The sequence below is a fragment of the Mobula hypostoma genome, chromosome 6, assembly GCF_963921235.1.
Source record: "Mobula hypostoma chromosome 6, sMobHyp1.1, whole genome shotgun sequence".
NCBI classification, from domain to species: domain Eukaryota; kingdom Metazoa; phylum Chordata; class Chondrichthyes; order Myliobatiformes; family Myliobatidae; genus Mobula; species Mobula hypostoma.
The window spans coordinates 93,298,192-93,318,840 of NC_086102.1; the positions used below are offsets into that span (position 1 = coordinate 93,298,192).

The 20,649-nt window shown below is 48.7% G+C and overlaps 1 protein-coding gene across 2 annotated transcripts in view; it reads right to left on the reverse strand.

The window, feature by feature from the left end:
• Positions 1-20,331, reverse strand: part of grtp1a (growth hormone regulated TBC protein 1a) — a 72,464-nt gene extending 52,133 nt beyond the window's left edge. Inside the window, exons 1-2 of one of the 2 annotated variants that reach the window (XM_063051224.1) lie at positions 20,171-20,331; positions 19,953-20,080 (exon numbers count right to left, since the gene is read on the reverse strand). In XM_063051224.1, the coding sequence (XP_062907294.1) occupies positions 19,953-20,080; positions 20,171-20,214 (172 nt within the window). In that variant the 5' untranslated portion in view covers positions 20,215-20,331. Of the gene's footprint in view, positions 1-12,889; positions 13,613-19,952; positions 20,081-20,170 lie in introns of those variants that run through there. The other variant, XM_063051225.1, reaches the window with a different exon arrangement.
• Positions 20,332-20,649: the final 318 nt, after the last annotated feature.

Consider the following 20,649-nt stretch of genomic DNA (forward strand, 5'->3'; position numbering starts at 1 on the left):
TACTTTCACCTAGTCCCACCGACTTGCACTCAGCCCATAACCCTCCATTCCTTTCCTGTCCATATAGCTGTCCAATTTAACTTTAAATGACAACATCGAACCTGCCTCAACCACTTCTGCTGGAAGCTCGTTCCACACAGCTACCACTCTGAGTAAAGAAGTTCCCCCTCATGTTTCCCCTCAACTTTTGCCCTTTAACTCTCAACCCATGCCCTCTTGTTTGAATCTTCCCCACTCTCAATGGAAAAAGCCTAACCACGTCAACTCTATCTATCCCCTCATAATTTTAAACACCTCTATCAAGCCCCCCCCCCCACAACCTTCTACGTTCCATAGAATAAAGACCCAACTTGTTCAACCTTTCTCTGTAACGTAGGTGATGAAACCCAGGTAACATTCTCGTAAATCTTCTCTGTACTCTCTCTATTTTGTTGACATCTTTCCTATAATTCGGTGACCAAAACTGTACACAATACTCCAAATTTGGCCTCACTAATGCCTTGTACAATTTCAACATTACATCCCAACTCCTATACTCCATGCTCTGATTTATAAAGGCCAGCAAACCAAAAGCTTTCCTCACCACCCTATCCACATGAGATTCCACCTTCAGGGAACTATGCACCACTATTCCTAGAACCCTCTGTTCTACTGCATTCTTCAATGCCATAATAGGGTGCTATTATGTAAATTTTATGGAAGGAAGCAGTAGCAGATCAGTTTTCTCAATGCAGAAGGAATATATAAAAGAGTTTTCAAATGTTGCCTAGCCATAAGAGTCAGAGTAAATATAGCACATATACATGTCCTTTGGCCTAACCTGGTTCACGGTGACTTTAAGTCCCAAATTCCGGCATTCAGCCTATATCCCTCCAGTCTCCTCCCTTCCCCATGTGTCTATCTAGATGCTTCCTAAAATGTTACTATTCTACGCAGTACTGGTAGCTCATTCTATATCCTTCCATCCTCTGAAGGAAAACATTGCCCCTCAGGCCCCTTCTAGATCTTTCCCCTCTCATCCCAAATCTATGTCCCCTAGCTTTGGTCTCTCCTCCTCTGGGGAAAAAACTGTTAAAGTCCACTTTTCTTAAAGTCTCTCATAACTTCAAACATTTCTATAAGATTGCATCCAGCCAGACAGGGTACCTGGACATACTAAAGACCTGTGCTGATCTACCGGCTGGAGTGTTCACAGATGTTTAACCTCTCGTTTCAGCAGCAAAAAGAATATGGGAAACCATAAACAAGAGAAAATCCACAGATGCTAGAAATCCAAAGCAATACACAAAAATATTGCAGGAACTCAGGTCAGGCAACATCGATGGAAAAGAGCAAACAGTCGATGTTTTGGGCCGAGACCCTTCTTCAGGACTGGAAAGGAAAGGAGAAGCAATCAGACTAAGGTGATGTAGGGAGGGGAGGAGGAAGTACAAGGTGGCAGGTGATTGGTAAAACAGGGAGGGGGGAGGCGGCAAAGTAAAGAGCTGGGGAAATTGGTGAAAGAGATAAAGGGCACAAGAAAGAGGAATCTGATAGAGGAGGATAGAAGACCATGGAAGAAAGGGGGAGGAGCACCTGAAAGAGGTGATGGGAAGGTAACAAGAAAAAGTATGAGGGGGAAACATCATGCAAACAGTAACCGTAAGCAAATAGCATTCCGAACTGAAGCCTGCAAAGAGTGTGAGCTTTTAACAGCGGGACCAAAACAATACACAGTACTCAGAATCACATTTACCTTGTATGAGAGAAAATTTGTTTTGTCACAGTGATACAGTGCAAAGACAAAATTACTACAAATTACAATAAATAAAGTGTTAAAAAAAAGGACCATTCAGAAAGCTGACAGCAGAGGGATAGAAACTATTTCTGAATCGTTGAGTATGTGTGTTCAGGCTCCTGCAACTCTGCCCCGATGGTAACAGCAAGGGGCAGTTTAGTAGGCTCTCCATATTAGATTAGATTATTAGATTATGAGGACACTCAGTCATTTATTGTCATTTAGAAATGCATGCAAGCATTAAGAAATGATACAATGTTCCTCCAGAGTGATATCATAAAGAAAAACAAGAGAAACCAAAGACCAACACTGACAAGACCACATAATTATAACATAGTTACAGCAGTGCAAAGCAATACCATAATTTTGATAAACAGCAGACCATGGGAACGGTAAAAAAGTCTCAAAGTTCCGATCGACTCCTAATAGTCCCCGATAGCAGGCGGCAGAAGGGAGAAACTCTCTCTGCCATAAACCTCCAGGCACCGACAACTGTCAATGCATTGGAAGCACCCGACCACAGCTGACTCTGAGTCCGTCCGAAAACTTAAGAGCCTCCGATCAGCCCTTCGACCCCATCCTGGCCGCCGAGCAACAAGCAAAGCTGAGGATTCGGGGCCTTCCCCTCCGGAGATTCTGGATCACACAGTAACAGCGGCAGTGCAAAAGGTATTTCAGAAGTTTCTCCAGATGTCCCTCCATTCTCTCATGTCTGTCTCCATCAAATCAGGATTATGCACAGCACCCTACTTGACAGATTACAGATATCATTCACCGGAGTGGCCGTGCAAGCTGCGTCGTGCCGCCATCTTCTCCTCCTCCTCCACACGCCAAGACAATCTCCACATCTAGTTCCTCAATTCAATACCTTTCCCCAAAATAAGAAGATTTTCTCACTCACTCGTCAGTCTATAGAATCACAGGAATATTTGGCATAAAAAAGTACACTCGGCATAACTCACCTGGTGTTCACACACCACAGGTTAGGTTCTGCAAGATTTTATAAGAATCTCAGACTTCTTAAAGCACATCTTTCTAATAATTTTCTCTCATGTATTTACATACAGTAGAACTCCTGAACAATCAGATGCTGGATTATCAAAGATATAATGTTTGGGCATCTGGCACTTATTCATCCAGACTGGGAGCCAGAGATCTAGAGAGCAAGTAATTGTTTGCAGCCAGAGGCAGGGTTGTGGACTGGAACACTAAAGTTAGGAATGTAGGTAGGCTTGTGGCTAGTGCCAGGTCTGGAGTGCTTGTATATTTCTTGCTCCCTGTAAATTTGCTACATTCACTGGAAAGTGCACTATATTATCACATAAGATTTAAAAAAGGAAATAACTTTCTTGAACTGCAACTATTTTATTTCTTCAACAGCAATTAAGAATAGGCATTAAGTTGTGTTTCTAGTGATGCCCATGTCCCATGCATGATAAGCAATGTCTGGACAGAGTGTATGTGCAGCATATAGTGAAAAAATTCCTTAATTGGGTGGCAGCATTAAAGTGCATCTTACAGAAAAATTAACTTGGAAGTATATTTAAAAATGACAGATTCTAATGATATTTTTCATGTTTTGGAAGAAGCTGCACACAGTGTATGAAGTCAAGTGTCTGCAATTTTAAGATTCCAGCATGAAATAATCTAGCGTCACACTTTGGAAAGGAGAGGAAGTGTCAGAATAATACATTTAGCACATGGAACACTGATCTTCATCAGTTGGGGCACCAAATACAAAAGTAGGGAGGTTATGCTCAAACATTATAAAACATCTGTCAATCCTCAGCTGGAGTAATGCATGCAGATTTGGTCACTGCACATGGGAAGATGTGATAGCACTGGAGAAGGTGCAGAAGAGATACACCAATATGCTGACTGTGTTGAAGTCTAGGATGAAGGACAGACTGCAGGAAACATTTCTTCATCTCAGGTTTGGACCAGTAGTGCTCCACAAAGAAACCTCTTGCTTGTGATGACTTGTGACAAAAATGTATATGGGTCGCTTAGTAAGTTTGCAGATGAGAAAATCTGGGAGTTGCAAACAGTAAAGAATGTCAGAAGACACAGGAGGATCTAGAGCAGTTACATTTATGAGTGAAAAAATAGCAAGTATTGGTGCTGCTCTTTGGGAGATGAATGCAAGTACAAATCGTTACTGTCATATTTATGAAAGGTACAGTGAAAAACTTGTTCATACATAATTCATTACAGGGTATTGAGGCAGAGCAAGCTAAAACAATAACAATGAAGACTGAAAAGCTACAGTTAGAGAAAGTGCAGGTAGACAATAAGGAACAAGGTCATAACGAGGTAAACTTTGAAGTCAAAAGTTTCTTATTGTATGACTACTGAACAGCACAACAGTGGGATAAGAGCTGTCCTTGAGCTTGGGAGGGGCAGAAAACAGAATGCTTGGGTTGAGTGGTGTCCTCAATTATGTTGGTTACCTTATCTGGGCAGCGAGAACGATAGACAGAGTATATCGATAGGAGGCTAGTTCCCATGATGTGCTAAACTGTGTCTGCAATTCTCTGCAGTTTCTTGCGGTCAGAGGTAGAGCAGTTGCCATACCAAGTTGTGCTGCATTCAGATAGGATGCTTTTTATGCTGTATCAATAAAAATTGGTCGAATTCAATGGGGACAGGCCAAATTTCTTTAGTCTCCTGAGGAAGTAGAGGTGAAGAGCTTGCTTGTTGGTGTGAATAGACCAGGACAGACTTTAGTGATGTTCACTTCTAGGAATGTAAACCTCTGAACTCTTTCAACTTCAACAATGCTGATACAAACAGGAACGCGTGCCACACTATAACCCACCCCCATCTTCCTAAAGACAACAACCAACTCTAATGTATTGTTGACATTGAGGAACACATTTCACTAGGTTCTATACATTTCTCCAGGTACCAGTCCATACCTCTGAAAGTGGCAATGTAAGCAGGAGGTGCTAAGGGTAGAATTTGGCATATATCCCCTCATCAATCAAGGCACTAAGGATATGAGTCAGGAACTCATGTTACTGTTGCATAATACATTGTTTAGGCTGCACTTTAGAGTACAGTGGATTTCTGGTTGCTGCATTACAGGAAGGATGTGGCTGCTTTGGGTGCAGAAGTGGTTTATCAGAATGTTACCTGGATTAGACTATATTAACTATATGGAGAGGTTAAACAACCTTGGACTGCTTTCTCTGGAGTATCAGAGACCAATGGAAAACCTGACAGAAGTTTATAAAATTATGAGAGGCATAGATAAGGAAGAGAGCCAGAATCCTTTCCAAGGACAGAAATGTTGAATACCAGGAGATATGGCTTTAAGTTGACAGAGGGAAATTTTAAAGATGTGTGGGCAAGTTTTTATTTTTTTTAAGAAAACACAGAGTGGTAGTTGTTTGGAGCAAACTGCCAGGGGTGGTAGTGAAAGCAGATACAATAGTACCGTTCAAAAAGCCTTTAGATAGGCACACAAATATTAAGGGAATGGAAGGATTTGGGTTGTGTGCAGGCAGAAGGAATTAGCATAGTTTAGGATCATGCTCAACACAGATGCCATGAGATAAATGGCCTGTACCCTCTTGTACTGCTCCATTTTCTAGTCGTATCAGAACCAAAACCAAAGGATATGGATTTGTGATAGGGGAGAAAATATTTAGAGGGGATCTGATAGCTATAAGTACCTGAAATACACAGAGTGGTGAAAGAGAATTGCAGATGAAATACAAGTGTCTAAAACAAACAAACAAACAAACACACTTGAAGCAATTAAGTAAAGAGGTGGAACACATGGGATGGGAGTACAGCTGGGTTCCCATCATTCAGCAGGGACAGAGTGGGCTGAATGGTCAATTTCCATACTGACTCGATTGCAACAAGAGATTAACACAAGGGCTTAACACAAGGGAAAGATGCAGAATGAGACTGCTCAAAATGTTAAAAAAATGGGATGAAGTACAACTAACACGAGAAAATCTGCAGATGCTGTAAATGCATATGTGTTAAGATAAAGTACAGTTTTTACGATGTGACAAAGTATCTGACATGTCATATCTCAGCTTACGTGAATAGCAACTGCGCATCTCCACATACTGATTTTAATGATTAAAGGCTTGCAATTAACTCACCCACAAAGAGTCTGAACAAGTTGCTGATTAGCATCAGGACCAAGAAGCAGACACCAGATATAGAAAAACATATATGAGAGCTGATAAAGGAGCATTACCAACAAGCATTCATGTCTTTGGGTTGTTGTCAGCTGTTCTGTATAATTATAAAAGGTCAGGACTGAAGCCATAATGTGTGCATCTCAGTTGAAAAAGTAGTGGATTGCTATCTGACAATGATGATCTTCCCCAGACAAGACAACGAATCATGTTTCTTTGTGCAAACAAAATGAATATTTCCAATAATCAAGTCGAGGACGGGTGTCTTCAAGAATGACAATGGCTGCAATCCTGCTTACACCTGGAAGCTCTAGTCTTCTGAGCACAGAGTGCAGTCCAATCTTCCCTTCCAGCTAAGTCCCAATCTAGGATTTCCTGGGCTGTGGACAATTCAGACTTTCTAATCACCGGCTGAGGAATCTGTTCACCTTGTCTGCATCAATTCAAGCTCGTTTAAATCAACATGAAGAACTGACAGTTAAATTTTCACTGGTTTAATTCATTTCATTTAAACATTTAACATTTTTCTAATTGCATGTCGGCAGTGTTCAGCTCTTTAATTTTAAGGCCTTTTTAAAAAAAAAATCATCTTCATTTTACTACACAGACTCATTAAAAAATACAAGCAATTTAAACAATGGTGGGGAAGCAGCAGTTGCCACAAGCTCAAGAGTTCAGGGCCAGGCTGCATCAAAAAGTGAGCTCCAAAGATTAGCAGTTACTGAGTTTAGACTGCTCACTGATTAATGGAAGGTCTTTTCCTTGATCCAGTTCATGCTGTTGAACTCTGAGGAAACTGTGCCGTATCTTGGAATACTGTTGGATAAACACAACTTGACTTGCTTTAACTAACAAAGGGGGATACCATGACAACATCTGATCAGTGGCAGGACTATCGGTGAACCGAGGTGGAAGATTTGTCACAAAGAAAAGCAGATAATGCTCAGGACTCCAGCCAAGAGATACAAGGAAAATTAACAACCATTCACATTATCTCACTGTAACAGGCAAACAAGTCTAAAAAGATGTACTACTAGCATATACTGTGCATATCTCTTTTTTTCCTGAAATGAAGCAATCAACGACAGCAACCACTCTGAAGTTGCTTACAAGCCAGAGCAGGTACAAATAACAGTCCCAAGACACATTAGTGAATCAGATAGGTTTTTAATGACAAACTTGGGTTTTTATGTCACTGTCACTAAAGTCGTTTGTTGATTTTATTTTAATGCTTCAGCTGCCAAAGTGAATTCAATCTCCTTTCTGCTAACCACCAAACTATCACACCCCATGGACTATAGATTCAAGCTTCAGCTTCAGAAATCCAAGTGAATATACAATTCAAACAACTCCATCATAGGAAATTAAGTGCTGCAACGTTGACTTTTGGTAAGTTGGTTTATCATTGTAATGTGTACTGAGGTACAGTGGAAAAACTTTTGCACACCATCCATACAAATCATTTCATCACAGCAGTATGGAGGTAGTACAGGGGGAAAATGACAATGTAAAATAAAGTATCACAACTACAGAGAGCACAATACAGGCAGATAATAAGCAAGGCAACAATGTGTTAGATTGTGTGGTCAAGAGTCCACCTCACAATACGAGGGGGCCATTCAAATAGTTCCAGAAGACTGGTGGGTGGCTAATGTTCCACTGTTCAGAAGGATATCAAAGACACACTAGGGAACTACAGGGAATGAGTCCAACTTCAGTTGTAAGGAAGTTACTGCAGGGGATTCTGAGTGACGAGTGTGTGAAACAGAGGGACTTGGAGTACAAGTATACAGTTTGCTGAAAACAACTGCAGAAGTAGACAGGGTAGTGAATGAAGAAGGTGTTTAACACACTGGCCTTCATCAGTCAGGACAATGCTGCAGTTTTCACAAATCATCGATGATGCACTTGGATTATTGTGTACAGTTTCATATTGAAGAAAAGACATCGTCAAGCTGGAAAGTGTGCAGAAGACCCTAATACAAAGATGCTGTCTGGATTACAGTGCCCGAGTTACAGGGAGAGGTTGGCTATGAGGGGTATGAATAAGATCACAATCATAGTCTTTTTCCCCAGGGATGGGGGAATCCAAAACTAGAGGGCATAGATTTTTAAAAAATCCAAGAGGTAATATATTTATACAAAGGTAGCTATTATTACTCTTCATTATGCTCTGCTGATTAGGGCAGCAATGAAGGTTCCTATATCTCTGGTGGTGTTCAGGGCTTCATTGTGCCAGTAGCTTCCTCTTGGCTTTCACTACTGTCAGTCATGAAAGTCCTGGGTGCAGACTCAGGAATGCTGTCACACTCAGATGTAAAAGGATTCTTCATTGCTGTTCCCGTAACAATTTTGTTTTACCAATCAGGGTTGATAGGCCTGAGCTGAATGCCCCGAACCTGGAGGACCAGTGGACCATTTTCAGTCTTTGACCTGCTTGGCATGGGTGATCCTACCCCTGACTCCAGCCAACATAGCTCACTGGGTCAATGAGGCACACAAGCCCCTAAACCATGACAACCATGACCATAGCCCTAACCCTACCCTCTTTTAGGACAGAGGGTAGTGATTACCTGGAATAAACTGCCAACAGAAGTGGTTGAGATGGGTACAATTGTAACATTTAAGAGGCATTTGGATGGCTATATGGAGGGGAGGGGTTTAGAGGGTTATTGGCCAAATGCAGACAACTGGAAGCAGCAGGGAGAATGCTACAGTCAGCATGGACCAGTTGGGCTGAAGAATCTGTTTCCATATGTGATTACTCTATGACCAAGTTATGCCGGAGACTGGTGCTGGTACATACTTTCCAGCTTTCTTACCTTCTGCCAGTGGGAGGGAGAAGGAGGGAGAATGTTTGGGATTGGTGAATTTTTTTAACATTAGATTGGCTACTTTACTGAGTGGGTTGTGGGGTAGAAATACATCTCTACCAAAGGAGTGCAAGGCACTCCTTCCCTCTGCTAGTCTTCAGATCACCTTTGGGCAGGGTGTAGCACCTGCTTATCTCCTCGGTTAGGGTGATGTGAAGCCATGGGAACAGGAGATGGGTGGTCACATGAGCAGCTGGTGTATATCACAACTCCTGGTTATGCAACCACAGATGCCAGGCAGACAATCTCAGAGGAGTATTGATAATGGCCGGGGTCAACATCTTGTAAAGACTCTGCACAGAAGGTGGCAATGGCAAACCACTTCTGTAGAAACATTTGCTAAGAACAATCATGGTCATGGATTGAGAAAAGAATAACAACAGCGTAAGTGGGGGGGGGGGTCTTCCCCACAGGCACATAGTACAGACTGATGGAAGACCAGGATCAAACAACACAGCACATAATGATGATGATTACTTTACAGCAGAAGCAAGAAAATCATATTGGAAATCCAACAAGTTCCAGCCAGTAAAACCAACAATATCCTGCAAACTTCATTAAAATCGAAGTTTTTTGTCTGATGTACAAGTACATGCCATGTACATGTAATGAAAAATTTACATGCAGCAGCATCACAGGCACATCAAATAAACAGCATTCACAAGAAAAAACAAATTATACAAGAAACAACTATCAGAATTTTAGAAAAAGACAAAGTCCATTTTAGTGCAAAGTGTTCACACTTTGCTAAACTCCAGTGATTAGGGTTTTGCCTATTGGCTGAAGAACTGAAAGGTTGAAGTGGCTGTGTTTGAACTGGCTGGAGTTGGTCTTGGGTACCTCCTGCCCAGTGGTAGGCGGGGGAAGATGCGCTGCCCAGGCGGCGGGGGGGGGAGATGCGCTGCCCAGGCGGCGGGGGGGGGAGATGCGCTGCCCAGGCGGCGGGGGGGGGGGAGATGCGCTGCCCAGGCGGCGGGGGGGGGAGATGCGCTGCCCAGGCGGCGGGGGGGGGAGAGATGCGCTGCCCAGGCGGCGGGGGGGGAGAGATGCGCTGCCCAGGCGGCGGGGGGGGAGAGATGCGCTGCCCAGGCGGCGGGGGAGATGCGCTGCCCAGGCGGCGGGGGGGGGGGGAGATGCGCTGCCCAGGTGGCGGGGGGGGGGAGATGCGCTGCCCAGGTGGCGGGGGGGGGGAGATGCGCTGCCCAGGTGGCGGGGGGGAGATGCGCTGCCCAGGTGGCGGGGGGGGGAGATGCGCTGCCCAGGTGGCGGGGGGGGGAGATGCGCTGCCCAGGTGGCGGGGGGGGGGAGATGCGCTGCCCAGGTGGCGGGGGGGGGGGAGATGCGCTGCCCAGGTGGCGGGGGGGGGGAGATGCGCTGCCCAGGTGGCGGGGGGGGGGAGATGCCTGCCCAGGCGGCGGGGGGGGAGATGCCTGCCCAGGCGGCGGGGGGGGGAGATGCACTGCCCAGGCGGCGGGGGGGGGGGAGATGCGCTGCCCAGGCGGCGGGGGGGAGATGCGCTGCCCAGGCGGCGGGGGGGAGAGATGCGCTGCCCAGGCGGCGGGGGGGGGAGATGCGCTGCCCAGGCGGCGGGGGGGGGAGAGATGCGCTGCCCAGGCGGCGGGGGGGGGGGAGATGCGCTGCCCAGGCGGCGGGGGGGGAGAGATGCGCTGCCCAGGCGGCGGGGGGGGAGAGATGCGCTGCCCAGGCGGCGGGGGGGAGAGATGCGCTGCCCAGGCGGCGGGGGGGGAGAGATGCGCTGCCCAGGCGGCGGGGGGGGGAGAGATGCGCTGCCCAGGCGGCGGGGGGGGGGAGAGATGCGCTGCCCAGGCGGCGGGGGGGGGAGAGATGCGCTGCCCAGGCGGCGGGGGGGGGAGATGCGCTGCCCAGGCGGCGGGGAGGGGGGGGGAGATGCGCTGCCCAGGCGGGGGGGGGGGAGAGATGCGCTGCCCAGGCGGCGGGGGGGGGAGAGATGCGCTGCCCAGGCGGCGGGGGGGGGAGAGATGCGCTGCCCAGGCGGCGGGGGGGGGGGAGATGCGCTGCCCAGGCGGCGGGGGGGGGGGAGATGCGCTGCCCAGGCGGCGGGGGGGGGGGAGATGCGCTGCCCAGGCGGCGGGGGGGGGGAGATGCGCTGCCCAGGCGGCGGGGGGGGGGAGATGCGCTGCCCAGGCGGCGGGGAGGGGGGGAGATGCGCCGCCCAGGCGGCGGGGGGGGGGAGAGATGCGCTGCCCAGGCGGCGGGGGGGGGGGAGATGCGCTGCCCAGGCGGCGGGGAGGGAGATGCGCTGCCCAGGCGGCGGGGGGGGAGATGCGCTGCCCAGGCGGCGGGGGGGAGATGCGCTGCCCAGGCGGCGGGGGGGGGGAGATGCGCCTGCCCAGGCGGCGGGGAGGGGGGGAGATGCGCTGCCCAGGCGGCGGGGGGGGGAGAGATGCGCTGCCCAGGCGGCGGGGGGGAGAGATGCGCTGCCCAGGCGGCGGGGGGGGAGAGATGCGCTGCCCAGGCGGCGGGGGGGAGAGATGCGCTGCCCAGGCGGCGGGGGGAGGAGAGATGCGCTGCCCAGGCGGCGGGGGGGGAGAGATGCGCTGCCCAGGCGGCGGGGGGGGAGGTGCGCTGCCCAGGTGGCGGGGGGGGGAGAGATGCGCTGCCCAGGCAGCGGGGAGGGGGGGAGATGCGCTGCCCAGGCGGGGGGGGGGAGAGATGCGCTGCCCAGGCGGCGGGGAGGGGGGGAGATGCGCTGCCCAGGCGGCGGGGAGGGGGGGAGATGCGCTGCCCAGGCGGCGGGGGGGGGAGGAGAGATGCGCTGCCCAGGCGGGGGGGGGGGAGGTGCGCTGCCCAGGCGGCGGGGAGGGGGGGAGATGCGCCGCCCAAAAGATGCGCTGCCCAGGCGGCGGGGGGGGAGATGCGCTGCCCAGGCGGCGGGGGGGGGGAGATGCGCTGCCCAGGCGGCGGGGGGGGGAGATGCGCTGCCCAGGCGGCGGGGGGGGGGGAGATGCGCTGCCCAGGCGGCGGGGGGGGAGATGCGCTGCCCAGGCGGCGGGGACAGGGGGAGATGCGCTGCCCAGGCGGCGGGGACGGGGGGGGAGATGCGCTGCCCAGGCGGCGGGGGGGGGGGGAGATTCGCTGCCCAGGCGGCGGGGCGGGGGGGAGATGCGCTGCCCAGGCGGCGGGGGGGGAGATGCGCTGCCCAGGCGGCGGGGGGGGGGAGATGCGCTGCCCAGGCGGCGGGGAGGGGGGGGAGATGCGCTGCCCAGGCGGCGGGGACGGGGGGAGATGCGCTGCCCAGGCGGCGGGGGGGGGAGATGCGCTGCCCAGGCGGCGGGGGGGGGGAGAGATGCGCTGTCCAGGCGGCGGGGGGGGGAGAGATGCGCTGTCCAGGCGGCGGGGGGGGGGGAGATGCGCTGTCCAGGCGGCGGGGGGGAGAGATGCGCTGCCCAGGCGGCGGGGGGGAGATGCGCTGCCCAGGCGGCGGGGGAGATGCGCTGCCCAGGTGGCGGGGGGGGGGGGATGCGCTGCCCAGGCGGCGGGGACGGGGGGAGATGCGCTGCCCAGGCGGCGGGGGGGGGGGAGATGCGCTGCCCAGGCGGCAGGGGGGGAGAGAGATGCGCTGTCCAGGCGGCGGGGGGGGAGAGAGATGCGCTGTCCAGGCGGCGGGGGGGAGAGAGATGCGCTGTCCAGGCGGCGGGGGGGGAGAGATGCGCTGCCCAGGCGGCGGGGGAGATGCGCTGCCCAGGCGGCGGGGGAGATGCGCTGCCCAGGTGGCGGGGGGGGGAGATGCGCTGCCCAGGCGGCGGGGGGGGGGAGATGCGCTGCCCAGGCGGCGGGGGGGGGAGAGATGCGCTGCCCAGGCGGCGGGGGGGGAGAGATGCGCTGCCCAGGCGGCGGGGGAGATGCGCTGCCCAGGCGGCGGGGGGGGGGGAGATGCGCTGCCCAGGTGGCGGGGGGGGAGATGCGCTGCCCAGGTGGCGGGGGGGGGGAGATGCGTTGCCCAGGCGGCGGGGAGGGGGGGGGAGATGCGCTGCCCAGGCGGCGAGGGCGTCTCATCATATAGGGGGCAGAGGCCACCACTCTCCACAGCTTCTTACCTTCCTGTGCATTTGAATTGCTGTACCAGACCATGATGCAAACAATCAGGATACTTTCAACAGTATATCTGTAAACGTCTGTTTGCTGTTTGATAAGCCAAATCTTCTTAAAGCAAATAAAGCCAGCAGTGCAGTTTACTTATTCATTTACTGCATGTAGGTGCTGGGCCCAGGAAACGTCATCCAAAATTTCAACACCCAGGAATTGAAAGCTGCTGACTCCTCAACGTGATCTGGCACATGTTCACTCTCCTTAAAGGGAATCAGCACTGTTTTCCTGGTATTCGACAAGAGGTTGTTTTTGTGGAACCACTCAACCAGGTAACCTATCACGCTCTAGTAAGCTGACACATCGTCACCTGTGATTCATCCACCATAGCTGAGTCATTAGGAAATTTCAATAAATTGGAGTTGCACTCAGACACTCTCATGTGTGCATACAGTAGAGCAGGGAGCTAAGCATGCAGACTTGAGGTACACCTTGTTCATCACTATGTGGCTGTTTGCTTCCCATATTTTAACACTTCAGGTGCACTAAAGTCCTTTGGTATGCATTGAATTTTTTAAAGAAATTTTCTTTAAAAAAACAAGTGAGATGCTTCCCTTTCCAAAGTACAAATGATTTGTCAATCTTTTCCCCAATTTGAACCTTCACATACAAACCCCATGAAGTCACATGAATAGTTTTTCTATAACCCACTCAGGGTAGAAAAGAATCCAAGTAATACCCAAAAGCCAACCTTGGTTCCAACGTCGCACGTAATATCTGAACACTCCGAAACCCTGCCATGCTTCTACAACTGTAAAGGCATGAAGACAAAGGAGGAAAATTATCTTTGAATTTATATTTTAATGACTGTTTGATGGAAATAAGCAATATTCTTGCACAAAGCAATAATTTGAAGAGAGCAATTTTACTTTTTTTTTAAAAAATGGTTACTGAATTACCATACAATTTGATGAATACATGTATGCACTCTCCTTAGCCAATTCACAATTAGATACAAGACCACAGAGATGGGAGAGTTTTGGGGCATTTAGCCCATTCTGCCTAATCCATTTTCCCTCTCAAACCCATCTCCTGCCTTCTCGCTGTAACCTTTCACACTCTGACTAATCGAGAACCTATCAACCTCTGCCTTAAATATACCTAATGACTTGGCCTCCACAGCTGCCTGTGCCAACAAATTCCACAGATTCACCACCCTCTGGCTAAAGAACTTCCTCATCTCCATCCTACATGGCTGTCCCTCTATTCTGAGAATGTCCTTGACTCCCTCCCCCCCCCCCCACCAAATATAGGAAACATTCTCTCCACATCCACTCAATCTATGCCTTTCATTCTCCTAAATTCCAGCGAGTACAGGCCCAGAGCCAAACACTCCTCATCTGATAACCTTTTTATTTCTGGAATCATTCTCGTGAGCCTCCTCTGAACCCTCTCCAATGTCAACACATCTTTTCTTAGCTAAGGGGGCCAAAACTGCTCATAATACTCCAAGTGAGGCTTCAACAGTGCCTTAAAAAAGCTTTAGGATTATATCCTTCCTTTTATATTCGAGCCTTCTCAAAATGAAGGCTACCATTGCATTTAACTTCAACACCAACTCAACCTGCAAGGTAACCTTTAGGGGATCCTACACAAGGACTCCCAAGTCTCTTTGCAACTCGTATTTTTGAATTTTCTGCCTATTCAGAAAATGGTCCTTGCTTTTGTTCCTTCTACTAAAGTGCATGGCCATACACTTCTCAGAACTATTCCATCTGCCATTTCCTTGTCCATTCCCCCAATCTGTCGAAGTCCTTCTGCAGCCTCTCTGCTTTAGCACTACCTGCCTCTCCACCTTGCCTTTGTATTGTCCACAAAGCCATCAATTCTGTCATCCAAATCATTGACATATAATGTAAAAAGCGGCCCCAACACCGACCCCTGTGGAACATTAGTCACACTAGCCAACGAGAAAAGGCTCCCTTTATTCCCACTCTTTGCCTGCTGCCAATCAGCCAATGCTCTATCCACACTGGTATCTTTCCTGTAATACCATGGGCTCTTACCTTGTTTAGCAGCCTGAAGTGCAGCACCTTGTCAAAGGCCTTCTGAAAGTCTAAGTACATAATGTCCGCTGATTCCCCTTTGTCTATTCTGCTTGTTATTTCCTTAAAAATTCCAACAGGTTTGCCAGGCAAGACTGTCAATTAAGGAAACCATACTGACTTTGGCCCATTTCATCATGTGCCTCCAAGAATCCTAAAACCTCATCCTGAACAATTGACTCCAACATCTCCCAAACCACTGAGGTCAGGCTAACTGGCCTACAATTTTCTTTCATCTGCCTCCCTCCCTTCATGAAGAGTGGAGTGGCATTTGCAATTTTCCAGTCTTTTGGAACCATTCCAGAATCTAATGATTCTTGAAAGATCATTACTAATGCGTCTACAATCTCTTTCAGAACTCTGGGGTGTAGTTCCATCTGGTCCAGGTGACTTACTTTCAGACTTTTTAGCTTCCCAAGCACCTTCTCCCAAGCAGTAGCAACTGCACTCTGTTCTCCACCACCCCCAACCCCCGACACTCTTGAGCTTCTGGCGTACTACTGGTGTTGTCCACAGTGAAGACTGATGCAAAATACTCATTTAGTTCATCTGCCATTTCCTTGTCCCCCATTACTACCTCTCTAGTGTCATTTTCCAGTGATCCGATATCTATTCTCGTCTCTTTTACTCTGTATGAAAACCTTTGGTATCATCTGATATTATTAGCAAACTTACCTTCATATTTCAGCTTTTTTAGTTGACTCCTGTTGGTTTTTAAAAGCTTCCCTAGACACTAGAATACTACAGCACAGTACAGGTCCTTCGGCCCTCGATGTTGTGCCTACCTATATATTCCTTAAAAAAAAGTACTAAAGCCACACTACCCCGTAACCCTCTAGTTTTCTTTCATCCATGTGCCTGTCCAGAGGCTCTTAAATACCCCTAATGTTTTAGCCTCCACCACCATCCCTGGCAAGTCATTCCAGGCACCCACAACCCTCTGTGTAAAAAACTTACCCCTGATGTCTCCCCTAAGCCTCCATCCCTTAACTTTGTACATATGCCCTCTGGTGTTTGCTATTTGTGCCCTGGGAAACAGGTACAGACTATCCACCCTATCTATGTCTCTCATAATGTTGTAAACCTCTATCAAGTCCCCTCTCATCCTTCTACGCTCCAAAGAGAAAAGTCCCAGCTCTGCTAACCTTGCCTCATAAGACTGGTTTTCCAATCCAGGCAACATCCTGGTAAATCTCCTCTGCACCCTCTCCATAGCTTCCATATCCTTCCTATAATGAGGTGACCAGAACTGAACACAATACTCCAAGTGTGGTCTCACCAGAGATTTGTAGAGTTGCAACATGACCTCTCTACTCTTGAACTCAATCCCCCTGTTAATGAAGCCTAGCATCCCATAGGCCTTCTTAACTATCCTATCAACCTGTGCAGCAACCTTGAGGGATGTATGGATTTGAACCCCAAGGTCCCTCTGTTCATCCACACTCTTAAGTAACTGACCATTAACCCTATCCTCAGCCTTCTGGTTTGTGCTTCCAAAATGCATCACCTGACACTTATCCAGATTGAACTTCATCTGCCACTTTTCTGCCCAACTCTGCATCCTGCCTATATCGTCTTGTAACCTTCGACAACCTACAGCTCCATCCACGACTCCTCCAATCTTCGTGTCATCCACAAACTTACTCACCTGTCCTTCCGCCTCTTCATCCAGGTCATTTATAAAAATCACAAACAGCAGGGATTCCAGGACAGATCCTTGTGGCACTCCACTAGTCACCGACCTCCACGCAGAATACTTTCCTTTCACTACTACCCTCTGCTTTCTTCCCGTTAGCCAATTTTTTATCCAAACAGCCAAGGTTCCACTGATCCCATGCCTCATGACTTTCTGCACGAGTCTTTCATGGGGGACCTTGTCAAATGCCACATCTACCAGCCTACCCTCATCAATTTCTTTTGTAACCTCTTCAAAAAACTCAATTAGGCTCGTGAGGCATGACCATCCCTTCACAAAGCCATGTTGACTATCCTTGAGTAGACTGTACTTCTCCAAATGCTCATAGATCCTATCCTTAAGAATCCTTTCCAATAGTTTGCAGACCACCGACGTAAGACTCACCGGTCTATAGTTCCCAGGATTCTCCCCATTACCTTTTTTAAACAAGGGAACTATATTTGCCATTTTCCAATCCTCTGGCACCTCCCCTGGGGCCAAAGGGGATTCAAAGATCATAGCTACTGCTCCAGCGATCTCTTCTCTCACTTCTCATAGCAACCTGGGGTATATCACATCCGGCCCTGGGAACTTATCAATCTTGATGTTTTTAGATCCAACATTCTTCTTCCTTAATCTCCACATTGTCCGGCACACAGGCCTCTTCTATTTCAACCTCACCCTGGTCAAGGTCGTTTTCACTTGTGAATACTGAAGCAAAGTATTCATTTAGGACCTCCCAACCTCCTCCGCCTCCAGGTACATGTTGCCTTCTTTATCCTTTAGCGGCCCCACCTTCATTCTTGTCATCCTTCTGTTCTTCACACATGCATAGAACACCCTGGGTTCTCCTTAATCCTACATGCCAAGGCCTTCTCATGTCCCCTTTGAGCTCTCCTACGACCTTTCTTAAGCTCCTTCCTGGCTACCTTATATTTCTCATGAGCCCTTCCTGCTTCCTGCTTCTTATATCTAACATATGCTTCCTTCTTCCTCTTAACGAGTTGCCTCACGTGTTTCGTCAGCCATGGTTCCCTTTTCCTACCATTTTTTCCTTGTTAGGTGGGACAAACCTATCGTGAACCCAGCACAAGTGGTCCCTGAACTTCCTTCACATTACCTCTGTGCTTTCACCCTTGAACATCTGTTTCAAGGTTTTCCCAATCCTCTAACCTCACAATAATATTTGGTCTATTATATAGCCACTCTTTGCTTTTATGGTTTTTCAAACTTCCCTTGTTAGCCACAGTTGCATCATTCTGCCTTTGAAATACTACTTCTTTGGGATATATCTATCTTGCACCTTCCAAATTTCTCCCAGAAACTCAAGATATTGCTGTTATGCCATCATCCCTGAAAATGTCCCCTTGCAATCAACTATGGCCAGCTTTCTCATGCCTCTAATTCTCTTTACACCACTGTATTATTGATAGATCTGACTTTAGCTTCTCCCTCTCAAATTGTAGGTGAAGTCTATCATATTATGATCACTGTCTCCTAAGGGTTCCTTTACCTTAAGCTCCCTAATCAAATCCAGTTCATTACACAACACCTAATCGCTAGTGGGTTCAACCACAGTTACTCTAAACTGAAAACTAAGAAATATTAGGAAATACAGAAAGGCACAAGAAAGATAAAATGCTAGGGGAATTCATCAGATCCGGCAGCATCTTTGGAGAGAAATAGATAGCCAACATTACAGGACTTGAAGAGGAGCAATAGCTTGTATGAAAAGCTGTCGTCTCAGCCATGCTCTCTTCCCATTACTACCATTGGGCAGGAGCTACAGAAACATCAAGTCCCACATGATATTACTCTACAACCAGGCTCCTAAACCAACATGCTCACCTCAATGCTGAATTGACTCCAATCAATCTTGTTCCGCCCCTTCCCCCTTCAAATTCTCACTTTTTTTTATTATTTGCATGGGTCTTCCTTTGCACATTGGCCATTTGTCTTTTTTTTAGACATAGTTTTTCATAAATTCTACTGTATTTATTTTCCCATAAATACCTGCAAGTAAATGAATCTCAGGGTAGTTGATGGCAATATATATATAGATTGATAACAAGTTTACTTTGAACTTTGAAATGGGGGAATGGGGTGGAGCAAGCGTTGGTAGGTGATAGGTGGATCCACGTGAGGAGAGATGGAGAGTGCAATAATCTGGGAGGTGATAGGTAGAGATGCAGAAGAGTTTAAGAAGACGGAATTTGATTGGGGAGGATAGTGGACCATGGAATAAAGGGAAGGTGGTGAGGAAAGAAACCAAATTCTGCTAACTGCCCTGAAGTATTAGGAAACTAATACTTAATCGCTGTGAATATTAGTGAGATGATATACAAAACCGCTAAATTCAAAAAAGAATTGTCAGTCCAAGAACCATAAAGATAAAGTAAGACATAAAGCACAATAATGGAATTAAAGACAAGTTTAACCTATGGAAACAATGCTTAAAATAAAAGGACTGCAGATATAACAAATTGCTTTCTATAGTGTCCTTAACAATAAAGTTTCCCAAGATGCATCCCAAGAGCATTAACCAAAGACAATTTGGCCAAGCAGAAGAGCACCACTTATTCATTTCAATAAATCCAGCTTAATTTTGCTTCACTGAGTAACCCAAGTGGCTCCTTCACTGTCATCTCCAGCCCACATTCCAAAAAGTACCCCATGTTCACATTCCCATTACTGTATATAGTCTGGTACAGCAGCATTAAATTCATCTAGAGAAACATATTAAACACAATTCAAAGTAATTATGCAGAATCTGTATTTTGCGTTCTACTTTTTAAATATTCATTTTGTTAAGGCAGATGACCATTATCAATGAGACAGTGACATACACAAGAGAGAAACTACACTGCGACTGGAGTACTCGACCACTCCGAGCCTCGCCACGCAAGAATCCAGTGAGGAATACAACGGCGGAACATATTCTGTGGATCATGCAACCCTATCAACGTTTTAAATCCAGCACACAGAAACAACAGCAGTTTTGGGAGAGGCAGGGTTCTGTATCAGGGATGTTTGACAGATGGCAGGAGTGTTAAGGATAGATACATATTAGCATCACATAGCAAAGGAAAACGAAAGGCAATTCTTATGCCCACAGACACAGACTCGCAGTTTGGAGGAAATATTGGCAAACGAGGACCGGAAGAGAGGTGGTAGATGGGGGCAAATGTAGGAACCGAGTGGGAAGGGGTGCCTGGTCCCTCACCCCCCATTCCCACGCGACTATCCCCAGCCCAGGCGCCGAATGCGCTAGTTACTGGCGGGTTTGCGACTCACCTCTCAGGCTCCGTTGCAGCCGGCTACCCTGCAGGAGTTTGCGCCATTTGATCGCCCGGCGGCTCAGTACTGCCTGGTAATCGGACACCAGCTCCTCCGCCGGACGCTCAAACCCATACTCGTCGATCCTGGAGAGAAAAATAAAGTACAACTCAGACCTGGCCTGACCCGATCCGCGGCTACAATTGCCGGCCCGATCGCTTCGGGGTAGCTGGTACCTGGTCATGGGCTCCTGCTCGGAGCCGGTCTCCGGAGCCTCCATTACCACAACCGACCCGGCCCGGCCCGGTACCGCACTGCCAGGCCCGCGCCAGTCGCCGCGCAGCCCTGACCCTCCGCAGCCAGCCAATCGCCAAACCCTGAGCACCTGCTAACCGGCACACCCACTTCTACCTGCCAATGGCCCCGCCCACCTCCCCCGTCAATCATCAGATTAGAGTCCCGCCCTCTGCCGTCCGCCAATCATTCAGCGATAGCCGCACTCAGAACCACCCGCCAATTATCGTTGATAACCACGCCCTCGCCACCCGCCAATCATTGGATGATGACCACGCCCACTGCCAGCCACCAATCGTCTGCCGATCGCCCCGTCCTCTGCCACCCGTCAATTAACCTGATAATGGCGCCCACTGCCGTTCGCCAATCACCCTCTGATAATCTCAGTTACCCACCAATCCACTGATGACCACGCCCACTG